The sequence below is a fragment of the Gambusia affinis genome, linkage group LG17 (assembly GCF_019740435.1).
Source record: "Gambusia affinis linkage group LG17, SWU_Gaff_1.0, whole genome shotgun sequence".
Taxonomy (NCBI): domain Eukaryota; kingdom Metazoa; phylum Chordata; class Actinopteri; order Cyprinodontiformes; family Poeciliidae; genus Gambusia; species Gambusia affinis.
The window spans coordinates 3,392,749-3,411,878 of record NC_057884.1 but is presented as its reverse complement, the minus strand read 5'-3'; the positions used below and the strand labels follow the sequence as shown (position 1 = coordinate 3,411,878).

The 19,130-nt window shown below is 40.5% G+C and overlaps 2 protein-coding genes across 3 annotated transcripts in view; both read left to right on the top strand.

Annotated features, from left to right (window-relative positions):
• Positions 1–499: 499 nt before the first annotated feature.
• On the top strand, positions 500–10,100 carry pla2g3 (phospholipase A2 group III). Its single transcript, XM_044096657.1, has 7 exons — positions 500–2,132; positions 3,925–4,057; positions 4,163–4,297; positions 5,543–5,877; positions 5,974–6,103; positions 7,240–7,350; positions 8,106–10,100. The coding sequence occupies exons 1-7, from the start codon at positions 1,601–1,603 to the stop codon at positions 8,359–8,361; spliced, it is 1,632 nt and encodes a 543-aa protein (XP_043952592.1). The 5' UTR covers positions 500–1,600; the 3' UTR covers positions 8,362–10,100.
• Positions 10,101–10,708: 608 nt separating this feature from the next.
• The window catches only part of ttc28 (tetratricopeptide repeat domain 28), a 108,557-nt gene continuing 100,135 nt past the window's right edge, over positions 10,709–19,130 (top strand). For both annotated transcript variants that reach the window (XM_044096651.1, XM_044096650.1), the window contains exons 1-2: positions 10,709–11,203; positions 15,981–16,346. In XM_044096651.1, coding sequence (XP_043952586.1) covers positions 11,174–11,203; positions 15,981–16,346 — 396 coding nt within the window. In that variant the 5' untranslated portion in view covers positions 10,709–11,173. The remainder of the gene's footprint in view (positions 11,204–15,980; positions 16,347–19,130) is intronic.

Sequence of the window (19,130 nt, the reverse complement as noted above, 5' to 3'; positions counted from 1 at the left end):
GACCCCGGGCCGGGAATCGAACCCAGGACCTTCTTGCTGCAAGGCAACAGCTCTACCAACTGCGCCACTGTGCAGCCCCCCATTGTTTTTCTAAGAGTTTCAAAAAGAGTTGAGTCACAATCCAAGCAAAAGTAAAACTGAGCTGTTGTCACCTTCTTAAAATAAATGGCCAAAGTCATTTTTTCCCCAAAAGATTTTTTGGTTGTTTGAAAAATCACTACCTTTTGTGTGACAAAAGATGATTTAGGCAAAAAACAAAACACACATGGCCAAAACTGACGTAGGTTATTATTTTACGAAGGTGAAAATATTTTTACAGTATACTACAATGTTATGACAAAACACTTTTCACATTAAAACAATCTAAATGTGAAAACATTCTAACATAAAGTATCCTGGTGTTAGAATAATTGTAATGCAGGTGAGAAGCTTCTCTTACAGTTTTGGGGTATTTTACCCTCCTGTGTTCACTGCATATAGCTTCTGCCAAATAAGCTTTCCTTGAGGTCTATTTCCATAATTTATTATTTTATATTTTTTTCCCATCTCTATTTTGATTTTAGTTCTGTTCACTGCTTATGCTGTTTGTTCCTTGCATTGATAATTGCTCAAAAGGTCTTGCCCATACTGGTTTCCTCTTGCATTTCTATTTAGTTTACTCATATTAGTAATATCCTCTCTTTAGTTTCTCTCATGTTATTATTCGACTTGCTGTTTTTATTGTGTCCATGAACTTCAGTAATGCCGCTCACCTACATGACGTCATCATCCTCACGTGTTTCAACTGATCTTCCGCTCAAACTCTTGATTTTTCCACAGTTAAGCTCCAGATTGTCAGTTTTCATGCCCTGATTCACATCTTTTTTGTTCCCTCCTGAGTCCAGTCTTTGTGTCCTGAGTTTAGTCCGTTTTGTTTTTTGCAGCCTGTCTGGACGGAGAGCATTTATATGGGGAAATGCAAACTGGCCTAACATCTGTTTCAACACCGGAGACGTCCTGGTATGCACCATGTATGAGCGTGTGTGTGTGCGTGTGTATGTGTGCGTGTGTTTGGTTCAGCCAAACAAAACAGTCCTCATTGGTTGCCTAACAATAGAGTTGCGACTGTTCTGGACTTTCACAATACATCTTACATGTTCAGGTTCATTCAACACAGCAGGGAAGACAAGTCCAGAAATGTCTATGAATCAATAGTTTAGTTTATCACATCTCCATTCAGCATGTTAGGGGTGTGTCTGAGCGGCACTGATGCATTAGTCAGATTTACAGTTAAAAATATGTGGGGTGTGTGTGTGTGTGTATCTCACTAATGATATTGTGGCTGTAAATGTGGGGCAGAGAGATAGGGAGTTGTTTGGCTACACTGCCTGGTCACGTGTCTGATCTGGATGTACTGTTAATCCGCAGGAAACCCTTTCTCTCCTCCTATTCCTCCTCCTCCCGTTCTTCTTCGCCTTCATATTTAAAACCGACCTGGACTCTACCAATGAATGAGAAACCTCCCTGAGGCAGAACTTAGCACTTTGCTGCAGAGTTAAAGCCGAACATCCTCTCTCTCTCTCTCTCTCTCGTCCGGCCGCAGCTCCATCGATGAGCCAGGATGACGCACATCCCCGCTCTCTTGGCCCTCACTGTAACGTCAGCACTCCTGGGCTGCGCGGCCGCGCGAGCCTCCATCGACTGCAGCTGGACCAAAGTTTCTTCCAACGGCCAACTGCACGTCAGCTTCCTCCGGGGGGATCCGCAAGGCAGCGCCGCGGCACCGCGCCTGTACCACGGCGTCTGGTCCGGGGAGCGCGCCCTGCTCGGCTGCACCTGGAGTGATGACGCAGCGCTGATCCAGAGCTACCTGTCGGCGTGCCGGGGGCGCACGCGGGAATTCAAGGACCGCGCGGGGAAAACGTTGGATCTGGAGTCTTTGTTTGACGCGGATCGCTGCGTCTCTCTGGCCTCTCCGAGCTTCGCTAATCTCCCGGAGCACACAGCGGGGAGACACGTGAGGAGCCTCGGAGATCAAGGTGAAGGTGAAAGGTCAGAGGTTAGGATACACGCGCGTGTAAAGCGCGGCTTTATCGTCCCCGGGACTCTGTGGTGCGGCTCTGGCAACAAAGCGCCATCATACGCAGACTTGGGTAAGTGATGCTGTGTTTGAACTAACCCTCATCCAACATACACCAGGAAATAAGATTGTACTGTTTACCTAATCACATTATTCACATTTTACCCCCATGGTGTTAACAAAAAGTCTGTTATGTTTTGAAATCGGCTACATGTGGGCATTTATCTGATCGTTTATCAATTATCGTGACACATTTCTTAAAAGTTTTGATTTACCTTTGTTATGATAATAATAATAATAATAATAATAATAATAATAATAATAATAATAATAATAATAATAATAATATTGTCTGGATTGTTAGTTTTAGTATTTTCCCCACTGTTTGTTCATTGAGTAATAACATATCATTACATTTGGAAATATTTCTAAATGCAGTCACTGTGTGCAGTTTAATGACACAGATCATACTTTTTATGTGACTGGTGTTTATGATTGCTGCGCCATAGTCACTTTAAAAAAAGTATCAACCAACGGCTTTAATCGTCACTTTTATCGCTATCATAATACTAGCGCAAAATATCGCGATAAAACTTTAAGTTATATCACAAAATTTTATCGGTTGTGTGCCTTTTGAGAAAGGCTTTACGATTTGTTATACTCTCACTGGCCACTTTATCAGGTATAATCGTTTTATTGCTTATCAAAAATTGCTAATCAGACCATAAAATGATAGCAACTCAGTGTATATTTATAGAGGCAACTATATCTGGGCCTCTAGGTAAAAACGACCTGCTGAAGTTCAATGGCACATCAGAGGAAGGAAGAATGGGGATTTAAGTGACTTTAAATGTGCTGTAGTTATTGGTACCAGACCCGCTGGTCTCTATTGGTGTATTTGAGAGACTTTCTGTAAGGTTTGAGGGCAAAGTCAAAAAACTGTCGGGTTTTAAAATGGCCAGGAAAGCAACAACAATAAGAACAAAAGACAAAAACTGGACAGAATCCGAAGTTGCAGGGCTCTGATTTACATATATCATGGGCATTAAAGTAATCTTAATTTTGAGTTTTTATGATTTTCTTTTTGTTTCTTAGCCTTCCAATCCAAATCTAAAGGGTAGTACAACGCCACTTTGATGATTTTCAAAAGCAGAATTCTGCTACACAAGTTTTAATTCATTGTGAATTTTCTTTAATCCACACAGGATCAAAATTATAAGTCAAGTTTGCAGCACATTTCAGCGACATGGTGGTTCAAAGCTTTTACGTGATAAAAACAATCACACGGTAACAAGAAATTATGAAACAACCAATAAACATTACGTTTTGTTTATTGTTTATTGTTTTATGGCTTCTCTTAAAGCCATAAAGCAATCTTTCACTAATTAAGATAAATATCTTAATGACGGCACATAGTTTCAATAGAGTAAATCCTGAGCCTATTTTGTCTGACCAAAAAAAAAAAAAACCCACTTCCGAAAAAGTTTTGATGTGCCTATTGTCCTGTTGAATAATATTAATAACCATTTAGCTGCTGATTTGTGTTGAAAAATGTAAAATTTGATAGCTTTTCAAAATGTTTGCAATACATCACGACGCCTCCACCACCATGCTGAACAGTAAACTCTTCTTGAAAGCTTTAACTTGACTCGTCCTACCGTCTGCTGTCTCACCTGCCCATTACTTATATTCATATTGGTTTTTCTCCATGTGGGTTTCCGAGGCAAAATGTGCAAAATAATCCAGTAAAAAAAAAAAAAAAACATTATTATGCTAATTATGCATCAATAAAAGGTGCTTTATGAAAACTCATAACCACTTTTTCTGAACAAAACTCCTCTTCCTCTCTCTCTCCCCTCCTGCAGGGGTTTTTTCAGACACTGACAGCTGCTGCAGGGAGCACGACCAGTGCAAACACACCATCCTGTCCTTCCAGTCCGACTTCGGCGTCTTCAACAGCAACATCTTCACCATGTCCCACTGCGACTGCGACAACAAGTAACTCGCCGCCTCCCAAACAAAGCCGGCAGACAAAATCGCTGCTATCTGTGGTTTTGCTCACGGTTTCCCCCCTCTCACCCCTCCACGCTCTCTGCGCTCCAGGTTTCGCCGCTGCCTGACGGAGGCAAACGACAGCATAGCTGACGTGGTGGGCTACACCTTCTTCAACCTGCTCAAGATGCACTGCTTCACCTTTTCGCACCGACCCCAGTGCGCCGAGAGGAACTGGTTCGGAATGTGAGTCTGGCCTTGATTCCAAATGTCGGGCAGCATGCAGCAATACTTGGAGAGCATCGATCTCAGTTTCTAGACAGAAACGTTTCAAAAGCAGTTCAAGGAACTGACCGGAACTTTTGGACAGACAAACAAAGTTATCCAATGAGCAAATAGTAACTTTGCTTTGTGTGTGTGTGTAAAGAATCAATTCTGCAAGTACTTAGACAATGACAGTACTTTGAAAGAAGAGATAAGGAAGTTAATGCCATTACTAAAAGCTAAACAAATTGATCTTATGTTGTTGTCTCACTTCATTCATGTCTGGAATTATGTTGGACATTCAGTAAATGGACCGTTGATATAGCGACTACAGCCAGCAAAAACTTGAGAGTACCTTCTAAAAAGTCTTGTATGTTCATATTTTAATAGTTCAAGCAGCAAAATGTACCTTAATATGCAATATGGAAACCATTTTAGCACTTACTGCCAATTAGCACCAAGAACAATGAATGGCACTCCCCAATTAGCAGCTTTTCAAACACCAGCCAATAGCGTGTCAAGTACCGTTGCCTACGTATCCCAGCTTCCCGAGCTGCAATTTCTCTGTTTCAGGCATGCTCTACGAGAAAGAAAAAAAGAACGCAAGTAGGTGAAGTTTCTGCAAGTCTTCCCTAAAATTTCTGCAAATTTTGATAATTTCCACAAACACTGGACCGCCAATAGGCAGGTTTCCACCGTATCGCCCCGCAGCAGGATGCTACCACCTCCGTGCTTGACAGTAGATGTACATCGTCTCATTGTTGTCAGCTGGCAAGTTTTTTTTTGTCTCAGTTGATAAAGAGCCTCTCAAAGTGGCCACCTTAAGCTTGAATTTTAAGTTAAGCTTGAAGTAGTACATTAATCAGTTGACGGTGATGTTGCTTGTCTGTGGAAAATGACCCAGACAGTAGAGTCCTGCCTGGACCAACATCCTAACCAATTTCTCTGAGATCCTGGCATATATACATCCAGAAGACTTTCCCAACTTCCTTCTGGCGGTTCCTGTGTGAGAGTTTCATTTCAGACGTTTATGAAGACGGTCTTTCAGAGCAGATATTTAGCCTTGGAGGGCGACTCAATGTTGTTCTTCGTTGATAGTAAACAATATAAATGGGAACTTGAAGAACCAGGTAACAGTGCAGGTATTGGTTAGAATAACTTTGCTACGTGTCCGTCAACATTTTCCTCTCCCGTCTCGTCATTTCTCCACCTGCTCTGACCTCACAGGTGTAAAAAGACTCAGATGGCGGTGTACGCTGACGTCCACTCGCCCACGCTGTACGAGTCCAGCGAGTCCAAAGAGGGCTGCGTCAACAGCTCCTGCTCCGACGTCAACTCCACTTCACCTGCACGACTCCACGAAACAAACACGTCACGTCCGCACCTGCTGTCCTCCACCGCTGCCACGGACACGGTCCCGGCAGCCTCGGCCACTCCCTCCGTCACCGCAGCGACCGATGCTACAAACTCCACAGACGCCGAGGCATCAGCATCGACTGTGAGGAGAGAAGACCTGGGGAACGTTTTACCCTCCACGTCGCTGCAGCGCAGCGCCGTTACAGGTACTTCAACCTGAAGGCGCCTGGCGAAGTCGGTTTAGTTTTACACTCTGTTAATGAAACTGAAATCCCCCCCTGATGTTTGTATCCCCTCCACAGCGGAGGACAGGTCTTGTGCTCCGTACAAAGAACTTGATGAGTGTAAGAACAAGATCCTACCGCGGCAGAGGAAATATGGCCTCCACAACACAGAGACAGGAACGCTTTTTCACTGCAACTGTACCGCCAGGTAAGTCCAGCCATGTTTTCACATTAACGTCTGTGTGTGTCCAGGGCCAGCCCAATCCTTTTAGGGGCCCTAAGCGGATTTTCATTTACCCCCTCCCCCCAATACACACCAGATGCATTTGTCATTTGTAATTAGCTTACATCACACAGGTGCTATTATGGTTATAGATTTTAATTTTACAGGAGTAGCAAACCAAAAAAAAAAACGTATTTGGATTTTGCAGAGTGGTGTTTAAGTGTGCCATATTTTGAAACTATTTGAAAGTAACATCAGCTGAAAAACGCTGAATTTACTGTAAGTTCAACATCTTATATTTCCCCAACAGAGGCAGCAGGTAGAGATGTAAAATAATCTAAAAATCATTGTCAGTCAGGTCCGGTGTGTGTAATCCGTCACAACGACCGATGGGCTTCCGATTTTTTTTGTCACTGTTTAAACAACAAAACAGTCAAAGACTGGTCAATGCGACCCCTGATTCAGACTGATGGGCGGTCCAGGTTTTTAGTTAGTTGGTTAATCGGTCCGTTTATTGGCCAGTGAGCTACGTTTCGGTTCCACCTTCTATCAAATATTTAGTCTGCTGTTAAATGGCATAAACAGTTTTTATGGCTTATTTTCGTTTTACTATTTGATGATGTCTTCGTCTGTTTGCAGTTGTCACACAAAATCCCCATTAAAATATAATAAAGTTTGTGGTGTTAATGTGACAAAAACTGAAAAAGTTCAAGTGGTAAAACTACTTCAGCAAAGCAGTGTAGTCTCAGTATGTATTAATAATAACTCGCGACTCATACATCATCTCTAAAATATTGAACCTTAATTTTTGCAAAGCAGCCTCAGACCCAGCAATAACAGAACACTTCTTTCTGTGTGTGTGCGTGTGTGTGCGTGTGTGTGGCTGCTTAAACAAATCAGACGTGGGGAGACATTTCATAACACAAAACTAGACGAGGCCAGTGTAAACATTCAACAGCTTATGTAAGACGGCGGCTCTGACAGGCCTTCACGTCTCTGGACGTTACAGAAGAGCCACAGTAACACACAGGTTATCAGTTTACCAGCTTGATTTAACAGACTGTTTAATTATTTATTTTTTTTCTGAAACGTACCTGATGTTTCTCTGCGCGTCCTTCCAGACTGTTCCACGCTCTGACTCAACAGAGACAACTGAGCAAAGTGGAGACTCTTCTGATTGGACATGTGTCTCAGTCCTGCTTCCTGCCCCAGGACTGCACATCAAGCAGCAAGTCAGTATTTACACAGATACATAATGCTTTTTTATAAGTATAATATCGCATAATAACTCTGTGGGACAAACTCTTTAAATAACCCACCGTAAAAGTTTGTCTAAGTGCTTTTAAGAAACCAATCACAACAGTATAAAGATGTACAAAAAGAGAAAACATTTGGATAAAAATGGATCTGGACACACAGATGTTTTGTTCTTGTTTTGTTAAGTATCTCTGAATTCACAAAATTCACGAATGCAGATGCGCTGAATCATTAACATTAATGTAGCATAACACACAAATGGCATTCAGAGCTAAAAATGTGTGGTTGATGTGACCCCACTGGGTCCGCTGTGCTAAACAAAAGCGAACAGATCAAATTAGCATTTTCACATCCGAAGAATAAAGTATTAATTGACAAATGTTGTGTTCGGACAAAATCTTGAGAAACAACCAGCAGAGACTGACAGATATAATAGACATCTCCACATTTACAAAGATTAGTTGCTGCATAAGTTGATTGTTCAGTGTGCCGCATCTGAATCCATTCATTTTATTGTATTTTCATGTATTTCATTCGTTCAGTTTAAAATGACCATGCGGCATGTTGACATGAACAAAAGTTCTGAACGAAGAGCAGTAATTTCAAGGAGAAAAAAAACTCATAATTTATCCCTTATCTCTTATAAATTCTACATTAATATAATCTAAGCTAATATATGTAAAATTTCATAGAGATAAAAACGTTTTCATTTCCTGCTTTGATTCACCAGCTGCACTGCGACTGTGGTGAAAGCAGAACTTCCTCGGCTGGACCCAACGAGTGTTGAAGTGGCGGAGCGGCGCCATCTACAGGCAAAGAGACGGAAGGGCAGGAGGCCGGGCGAGACGAAAGCGAAGAGGAAAGACCGAGCCGTGAGACTTTACAAGCTGTGTGTGAGAATGACTCGACCCAAACAAACCAAGAAGAACAAGAAACAAGTCCAAAGCACAGAACCTCCTCGTATCACAGGAACACAGGTCAACTGAACGGCCGCTAGCAGGGAGGAAAAAAGACATTGTGAAATAAATGATTAAAAATTGCTTTATAGGACTTTATTTGAACAAATTTAAGCTATTTTAAGTTTTTTTTCCTTTTATGAAAGATTATTTATGTCAGTTAGATTTGACTGGATTGTGAGGTAATTGTTTTAATCATTTTCTGACTTAACAGTGAAGTTCCATATTAAAAGCCAGACAGATCAGTAACTACCTCAAGTAAAGACTAGGCTCTACATTTCTTCCTTTGATGCAGAAGCGCAATGTTTATAGAACTGAAGAAAGAAAGAAAGAAAAAAAAACCTATGTTCAGAATTCAGCAAAATTAAGTCGATGCTTATACAAATCAACCTTTAGCCAGTCATTATTATTCTTATTTAAGCTCTCTTCAATAAAATTACTATATATTAAGCTTTTAGGTTGAAACATTAAATAAAACAGTTGAACATGGGAAACTTACAGACATTATTTCCAAAGCAACGCTGTTAAATAATAATCAGTGTAAAAGCAGAGTTCGTCCTTCTGGAAATGAACGCAATGTTGCCTCATGGCCAGGAGGGGGCGGTGGTTTACAAACTTTGAAACCACAATCTTTTATCGGCTGACAACAAAACAAGTTATTTTTTTTCATTTATTCTCTTCACGTAGCAAACATTTCCCCCAGCGATGTATTTTAGTGGGAAAAAGTGAATAAAGAAATGAAATAAGAAATCGGGATAAAAAGATTTTTACAATAAAGATTAAATTGATTTTCTTTTTCCTCAACATTTCTGAGATAATAACTGGCAGATATTTATTTCACAATGTCTTATGTTTTATTAAGAACTGAAAGCTTCTTTGGGACCCTATTAACTATTGCACTATTATATATTTATTTGATCAACCTCTGAGTCACTGTGGAGCTTAAGCCAAGCTCCTTCTGGAATCTGGGAAATGCATTTCTGTTTTAGTGAAATGCTGCAGAATTTATTTCCGAGACGAAAACTGAGCCTGAGGATGGTTCACGTTTCTACTACTGTACTTCACATAATGTGTTCCTCTGCTCCAGATCTGGTGTCTGTTTCTCTCCCTGGTTGGCTCGAAAATGTGAAAAAACGACGGCGGCTTCGAAAATGTTCACACTCCTGTTATGACGCCACCTGTTGGTGATGTGAGAAAAAAAATAAAAACGTGACGTCATAAATCCTTTGAAATGTTTTTTAGATCATGTGACATTTATTAACTGGAGTTCAACTGAAAAACAAACAAATATGTCAGAAAGAAGGAAACAAAACGAGAGGGCAGTTTTAGCTCCGGACTTTGACTAGACCAGAACTTTAATATTCTCCTGATGAAGTCTTTATTTTTCTTGAGCTTCATCCATCTTGATTGTACTTAAAGTAACGTAACCTCAGAGCATGATCCTGCCACCACCATCCTCTGCTGTTGGAATAAAAATGACAAATTAATAACTTTTCTCCAAAAAGTTGTGCAGGATAAATGTCACATGATATATTGGGGGAAAAAAGTTGTCATGTTCTCATTTTTACATGAAAAACAAAAAAAATCTGGTGTGAACACGTTTGATATCCGCTGTCTGTCCGTAGCCCAGCTCCTTGAAGTTGTATTTGTACAGAATTCTTGTGATGACCTTTGTAAATTTTGGTTGGCGTTGCAATGAACTGGAAATCATTTGTAAATACTTGTACATAAGAAGCACTCATAAAAGTTGAGGTTTATGAACATAAAAATGTTCCCATTGTGTTTCTTTTAGTTTGTCAGAGGACATTTGTAGCTGACGGTAAAAAAAAAGAAAGAAAGAAAGAAAGGAAGGACGCATTTTCTCTTCTGGAAAGTTTTAATGTATTAAAGCACACGAAATATAATCTGGTCCTCATTGTTACATTATTTAAATGTGACCTGAAATGAAGAAAAACATGTCCATTAATTATCAAAAATAAACCAAAAAGAGAAAAAATGCTTGGAAAAAAGGTAGAACATTTTTACTTCCATAAAAAATAACCTGAATATAACAGCTATGGCTTGAATAATCATGAGAAGAGCAGGAGGAAAGTTGTAAACGGCAGCATTTTACTCCAGGTGCCGCTCGTTGACAGACTGGCGCCCTGGGTGGACTGCCCATGTTAAGAATTTTTACACACCAGTTCAGTTTGGATGCGGGTAAATAAACCAATTTTTTCTAAAACATTTTTCCAGGCGGCTTAAACTGGGCGATCCTAAAAATCTAATTTCCCAGCAACAATGTTAAAAACAAGCTTCTGGGCATTTTAGAGAAGATTTAAATATATATAGTACATTAAAGATCAGTTTCCTGTTGTGTTTGGTTTTAATTTTTCCCTCTCTAACAAGAACTAAGTCCACGTGCTTATTCCCCCCGCACACACACCGTCACTGTGTGCGGCTTTGTCGGGCCTTATAATGTCTATCAGGTAACTCAATTCCCCTCTGATGTCATGAGGAGTAATTGAAACCTTTCCGAGAGCTGCAGCCATGGAGCCGACCGGATCCCCGCCTCTCACCGGACAAAAATTCCGCTATGGGGAGGATCGGCAGCGGGGAACATGGCGCATTCGCTGCGGATTAACTCTCCACCGAGAAAAACTTTGAAAAGTGGCGACGTAACGCGCGCGTGCCGCTGAATTGCGAGCGGACTCGCGGCTCTCATCACCGGGGAACCCGACGGCCGACTCTTGGGCTTGTTTTGGATGGTGTCGGAGGCTTTTCCTGCCCTCCCTCAGTCCTGCTGCTGCTGCTGCTGCTGCGGGATCAAAGTTTGGAGCAGCAGGCGGAGGATTTAGCGGAGATGGAAAAGCCCAGAGCGAGGAAAGAGAAGGTGAGGCCGGTGGGAACGTAAATTGGGGGGGTGAGAAGTGCGGACTGCCGGGGGGAAAAGAGATAAAGAAAAGAGTTTGCTGGAGCTTTTTAAATTTAAAAAACATATATATGCAGGTTGCTCACGTATTATGAAGTGTTGACATCCTTCAGGAGGAAAAGTATGAAAACAACATGGGCGGTCCAAAGCCGTTTGGGGCCCTGAGCAGAATTTGGTTTGGGGGCTTTCCAACTAACAGTCACCACAGCTAACCCAATAGCTTATTTCCCCCTTTTTGCCACTTTTTATGCATTTTAGATCCAACATAACCTCATCTATAGCACAAATTATATATGTATATGTTATATATGGAGCGCTTAGTAACAAAAATAGTGTTTTATGAATAATGTATACTTTACATTATTTTTATATTTAAATGTGCTCATGTAAATATATTTAGAATCAGTTTTTTTCATGTAGAAATTCTGTTGTGATATTTTAGAGCATGAATCACCAACCTATTTGCTAAAGATGCACTTTAAGTGATACAAAGGGCTGCCAAATTGTCTCAGTTTATGTTTTACATCACTTAATCAATAATTTATGTGATTTTGAATAGGCACTGTGTTGGAGACCCCTGTCAGAGGTTTGTTCCTGTTGAGTGGAAAATTTAAGCTTCAGAGCAGTACTTCCCCACCGTGCCCCCATACAGTTCCTTCAAACTAGCCAGCACCAATTAGCAAACATCTTGTGCAACTGTACATCTGCGGCGCAACTTCTCAGTCTGAAGTTGGTAAAAATGCTTTGAAAGGGTTAATAAAGGAGTCATGTGGTGATGATTTCCTGGAGGCGGAGTTTCAGAAAGAGCAGAAAGGCCCAATTTCAAGACGTCAAATTATGAAGACAAACATCTTTAAAGTCATATTTCACATATATATACAGCATTTTTATAACAACCAAAGTTACTTGAACATATTTACGTGATTGTGCTATGAAATGGCAGTGTTTTGGCTAGCCAGCAAATAGTCATAGATTTTAGAAAGCTAACACTGCTCAACATTGTGAACAGACCATCCCAATGTGAAATAAGATGGGGACAGTATTATATGGTGTGGAAGGGAAATTATAGTACGATTTTAAAAAATAACAAAATTCTATTAGCAAATTAAAAATATGAAAAGAATAGGAAGACGTTTCTCTAGTCAGATGAAATCAAAATGTAACTTTTTTGCCTAGAGGCAAATGCTACAGGTTAAAAAAAAATACTAAGGGTCAGACCATACCTTGAACACAACATTCCCACTGTGAAACATAGTGATGGTAGGATAGTGCTGCGGGGATTACTGTCTTCAGCACGAACAGGGAAGCAACAAATTTCAGACTGGGCCAGGACAGTGACCCCATGACTGATTCAGTCAAAGTACAGACCTAAACCCAACTGAGAATCTGTGCCATGACTTGAAAATGTTTGCTGATCTAACGACCGAGCTTGAGTTACTGGTGAAATTGTCCAGGGGTTAATTTCATGTTTGACCACCAACCTGTTGTTTGACACTCACTTCTTAATCCTAAATTCAAAGTTTAATGATCATATTCAGGTGGAGCAGTCGTTCTTTCAGCTTTGGAGTTTTTACCCCTCATATGTTGGTGTTGTTCTTCAGGAATGTCCTCCCTGTGACCCGGGCAGAGTCCGGGGCAGTGAATAGTAAGACTGGACGACAAGGGAAGCGTGCGTTTGCCAACAGTCTTGGAAGGACTGAGCAGGATATTCACGCTGTGTTCCTGTTGCAGCGCTGCTCTACTGACTGCAGCTCGAGCAAATTCTCCTCTAAAACCTTCATCATCTGTGTGTCTGCTTGAATAGGCTGTGTGTTACGAAGACTTTGCTCCATATATTGTATGGAATATTGTATAAATATTCCTGCAACATGCAGATAGACTATAGATTTATGCTGCTGAGTGTCTTGTTGAGTCTTTCTTCTTCTCACCTGACCGTGTGTGTGTGTGTGTGTGTGTGTGTATGTGTGCGCGCATGTGTGTGTGTACAGTACTGACCAACTAACACAAAAACTCATTCATCAGATGATGCTGTTTTGTTCTTGATTATGTTCTTAAAATTAGGGGTGTTCCAATACAACATTACCGATATCGCTGCTTTGAGTGTTGGCCGATACCGATACCGATATTGGCCAGATAAGATATTTTTATTACGTATTTTGCAGTGTGGAATGTTAGGAAATAGTTGATCTAGTAATACTAGTCAAGCAGAGAACAATAGTCAACAACAATAGGTCTGAGAACAACTGACCCACTCAATGTGAACCAATGGGTCTGTGTTCAGGATACAAGAGCTGCTGGATAGAAATTCTGGGTTGGACTAAATTCTGGAGCAGAGTGCTACTGTCAGCTTGCGTATATCAGAGATTTTAGATGTAGGCCAATACAATCCGATACTGTTTTTCTGGCTGATATCGGACCAATTTCCGATATCAATATCGGATCTGGACAGCTCTACTTAAAATAAATTATGTGAAGGGAACAGTGGCAAACAAACTAACTTGTTTAGCAACGCAGCTTCTCTTTCGTCAAGCCTTCACACCTGTGAAAAGCCCAAAAGAAGCTAGTTTTTTAAATCTTCCAATTATCAAAAAATGGGGGAAAAATGCAAAATGGAATCTGATCCATATTAATCTAATCTATTAAAAATATGACAAAGTTGACCAAACTGTTATCTAAAGTTTTATTTTTTTACAACTATATGCACACACATATATATATACATGTATTTGTTTTGTTCTGTCTTTCAGATGGATTCGTATCTGATGAGAATGATATTCATCGTTGTAGTTTTGGTCTAATGCATTCTAGATGTAATCTACATCTGCCATTTATTTTAAAAAGTGTTTTTTCCTGTTGGCTAAAAATGATTTATTTTTATGGACCTCTATGAATGAAAACTAACTGGTTGCAGTGTCATTTTGTAGCAGTTCTAAATAAGTGAAACTTCAATAAAGATGTTGTGACAAAAGGAAAAAAAAAAAGAGGTTGTTGATGTCCAGGCAGCGATGTTTACTTTGATGCCACAATCATCCCGGTTTGCTCTGGGAAATAAAACCCACTGCAATAAGTGGAGATGAATAAACAGGGTTTGTTTAAAATGATGAAAACCTCCGTAGAGCCGATGCTTCACTCGTATCAGAAACGTGAGGCTGACAAACGCCTCCGGTCTATTTCAAGTAAATCTTAAGTACCACTTCAAGTTTTCTGGCGTCTTCGTCAACAATGTTGGCTGATGCATTTTGAAGGTTTAGGAATCCCTTTAGCTCATGGGTGTGTGTGTGTGTGTGTGTGTGTGTGTGTGTGTGTGTGTGTGCCTGGGGCGATTTGTAGAGAGATAATGACGGCCTTGGTGTAAGCTCTGGTGAAGGCCCAGATTTGGAAACACCAGATCAGAGGGAGGCAGCTCTGTGGAAGCGCCTCGCTCTCGGCCGTAGTGAGCACATTTGAGCCCCAGTTTCAGCAGCCGTGGCGACGGGAATAAGAGCAAAACCCAGTTTGACTTTGTCACTTCTTCTTTTTCCGCGTCTTCCTGAAGAGTCGAAGTGGTTACGGGACAGCAGAACAGAGACGCGAACGCAGCAGTTTTTCACTGCATCGTAAAATTCATATGAGGCAGCTACTGTTTGCTGTTATTCTGGGTATCTTTCCACCTTCAATAATGTTTTGTTTTTGTGTGTGTGAAAATGTAACTGACTGACAGCATTCTTTGAGTGGGCTGTTGTTTTAGTGACGGCTTCAAATACTGGAATATTACACATAAATCAGTTGTTACTTCTCAAATGTCTGTTTTATAAAATATCATTAAGAGAATGGAATCATTTCTAAAATCCTTTCAAATTTTCAATAATTTTGACAAGATGGATAATTCCAAAAATGTTTCCAAGTTTTAGTATGAACACACATCCTCTGTTTTTTGATGCATTCAGTGTAACGTTTGAGTTTAGTTTTTTCCTGTTTCCATTAATTCTTTATTATTTAGCCAGTCCAGATCTCACTACATCAGATCGTTCCTCAGTTATTCTTTGTTTTTCTTTAGATCCAGTTGCCATTAAACATGACATGCAGGTACAGATCTGTCTCCACTGTCTATTGGTTTATGGACCTTTTGTAAAACAATGCTAGATTAAATTATTATTAGGGCCATTGTAAATAAAGAAATGAATAATTAAAAAAAAGAGTACATTTCCACCAAAACTTCTCAGACATTTTCTAGAAAAAAATTAAAAAACATTTCTGAGTTTGAGAAATAAAAAATTTTCAAGAAAAAAATGCAGAAATTTTTAGATTAATTTTATGAAACTCAGAAGTTTCCAAGTTTTTTTCTAGAAAATTTCCTGGCTTAATTTCAAATTTTCTGAATTTTTTGGAGGAAATGTTCTTTTTTTTTTCTACACAGTCGCAAATATTTGTGTGTATTATATGGTTTTGAATATGTTGTTCAAAGTAGTAGGTTTTTTTAACAAATATGATTTCTGCAAGATTTTGATGAGACCAAAGTCTATGGGAATATATCACAGTAGTTTGATGAAGATCATTTAGCTATTAGCATGTTGGTACGACAACTGTAACAGGACCAAGTTATCAAGTTGAATAAGACAGCTACTCAATGTAACGCAGTTATTTAAAAAAAAAGAAGAAAAAAACAAGTAATTTTTATTATATTTTTTATTAATAGACCTGCATATGTGTAGCTATTTCTTGCTAACCGTGTCCTTCTCCTCCTCCGTCTTCTCCACAGTTCTCCCTTTTTGGCTCTCGCTCCACCAGTAGAGCCACCAACCCTTCCTCCTCATCCTCTCGCTCTTCATCTCCCGGGATCCCCTTGGCCAAAGTTGGGAAAAGGCAGGATCGGGTTTCCGGTTCCGGCGGTCCAGCCGCCCTGAGCAAAGCCGAGTTCTTGGAACGTGTGCGCCGCAGTAACCAGGCCTGCCAGCAGGGGGAGTTTGCGCTGGCTGTTCGTCTCTACACTGAGGCCCTCACCGCGGACCCGCAAAACTGCATCCTGTACAGCAACCGGTCTGCGGCCTACCTCAGACTGGGACAGCATGGCAAGGCTCTGGACGACGCAATCAAAGCCCGTCTAATTAACCCCAAATGGCCCAAGGTAAGACGTTTGACCTTTGATGACCTTACGGCTTTAATTGTGGGTGTCGGTTGGGCAGAGTAATTGGATTTAAAAGCGTAAATAATGATCAAGTCAGAGGAAGAACAACAATAATCTCCTGAGATCGAAAGTCAGAATTATTTTTATTTCTTGGCGCTAATCGTCTTCCGTACGCCAGCGTAAAATGTTGCTCAAATAAAAGTTAAACGTCCGCAACTTGTGGGATGTGGCCAACTGTGCTTTTACGATGCCTTGTAAAAGTGTTATTTGTGATAAACCAAAGCAATGCAGTGTGTAATTGTGAGGGGAGACCAAATTTTTGTCTGGATTTTTTATTTTTTTTTTAAAGCGTCTCATACATTTGCATGGAGCCATCCTGAGTGAATACTGCGCAGAGCTGCATTCTACGCAGCTGTAGCTCGGTTACAGCTGCCAATTCTTTAGGGAATGTTTCTAGATCAGGCGTCTCCAACCGTCGTCCTGGAGATGCAGCTTTTGCCAAACTTGATGACATGTTGAAGAGGTGATTCAGTCATTTGATTCAGTCATTTGATTCAGTCATTTGATTCAGTCATTTGGCTGGAAAGCTGTTTTAAATAAAAACTACTTGGTCAAAGTAAGCATTTTTATTTTAGAGCTTTGTGTTCATGACGCGTCTATAGTAATGGTCCTAAATCAAACCACTCGTTTGAAGAAAACCAGATTTAGATGAATTGCTTCTCTCGTCCCCCAAAGGCCTGAAGTGGTCGCTTGCATCTAAACAGTGGAAAGTCAGAGAATATACTCCGAGTCCTTCAAGTCCTTTCAGAGAGGAAAGTGGGCAGTTGGAGGACTACCTCTGTCGGGACAGCTGGTTCCCAGCCAGCTCCGCTCAGCTTCCTTTCACAGTGAGAGAGAATGGACGGAAGTGGTGTTTGGGTGTGTATCCAAGCAGTGTGTGTGCATGTGTGTGCAAGTGTGAGATAGCTTTGCACGGCTGTTATTTTGTTTTGGAAACCCTGGCGAGGCCTTGGCCCGAGTTTGGTACTTAAAGACAATACCAGAAGCAGCATTCCTGCGTGTGTGTGTGTGTGTGTGTGTCTGCATAGTGGCGGTGTCATTGCTGTGAGCTCACTGCAGCATTCGCTTTGGGTCAAAGCTAAGGTCAGAACCGATGAACTACCAGAAAGAGAGAATCTTTCTGCTTCACTTCCTTCTTTCTACCCTTCAGTCGGCCATCTTTGCTTTCTTCTCGCCACCTTTTCTTCTTCTGTGTTTGCCTCCCACAGTTTGTCCCATTGCTGCCCCCGCTGACTTGTCTGTTGGCCCAGCACCCTCAAACACGCATTACATGAATCTCGCACACACACAAATGGAGCGACTCGGTCATGGGAACGGAGTGGTGGAGTCGGGCAAAAGTCGCTGAAGTTTGGGTGCTTATCTGGACAACAAGAGCGCGCGGGCGGGCTGGCAGCACTTCTTTGCATTTCGATGTTGTTTTCGTTTCGTCCATCCGATGCAAAGATTTTTGAGAAAGCCTTTTTGTTTCTTTGTGATTCAAATGAAGCTAAACCACACAAGTAAAACTTGCTGCAAGAGCGAAAGCCTTTCCTTTGAGTGAGAAGAGGTTTATATATGCTTACACTGACCTGCTGTCGTCCACACACTCACACACACACACACACACACACGCACACATGCACATGCACACAGTCTGTTTGTATTTTTTATCATTTGGTACTTTTGAAGACCGAGCAGTTTTTTTTTTTCATTATTATTTTTCTTTTTTAGATCGTTAAGCTCATAGAGAAAGTGAAGCTTTCTGTTCAGTTTGTCAGCTCACAGGTGAAGAAGTGTTAGTTTACAGAAAACCCTACAATGAAGAAGTAGGGCCACACTAAACAAAAATAAAGAATACCGTTACGAGAATAAAGTCATATCATCATGAGAGTAAAGTTTTGCGGCAAAAAAGTAAAAAAACAAAACAAAATCAGAGAAAAAAGTTATATTATGAGAAAAAAATAATAATATTACCAGAATAAAATCATATTACAAATGAGAAAAAAATAATAATATGACTTTATTCTTGTAATGTTAGGACCTTATTCTCTTAATTCAAATTTTTAAACTTTGTTTTCAGCATGGCCCTGTACAACACACACAGGGTTCTCCAACCGGCCGTTTGAGGACAGTCGTCATCTTAACGCGGCCCAACATGAAAATGATTGTGACGGATTGTGACCTCAGGAATTATTTTCAGACACTGCCTGGCAAAAATCGGACAGCAAAATATCTGTTGAACTTTCAAGGGATGGATTTGTATTTAGCTCTATTTACAATGACTCTTTGAAGAATTTGAATTACTATGAGTCACAGCAACATTTAATTTCCCTTCGGGATCAATAAAGTATTTTTGAATTTGAATTTGAACAACCTTTCACTCCAGATAGAGCTGTGAGTCTTTCAGGGGATGTCTCTGCAGCCCCTGGAAAATTAAAATGGTCTTTTTCTTCTTCTTTTTTTTTTTCCTTTTCTTTTTTTGCAAAATAGCTGAAGCCCAGTCAGACTGGTGGAGCCAACTGGGTGCTCCCCAATGGGGGCGCCGCCGTACAAATTGAAAAAAAATGTAAGAGTTTTATTTAATTTTTTTAATGTTCTGGTTATCAGAGATGCTTCAACCAATAAATAAAATCTACTATTAGGATAACGCTAAACGCATAGAGAATAATTTTGATTGGACGTCTAAACTTTATGAGAAGGATTTGTGAAACTAAAGTAAAAGCAGCTTCGTCCTTTCCTGGCACA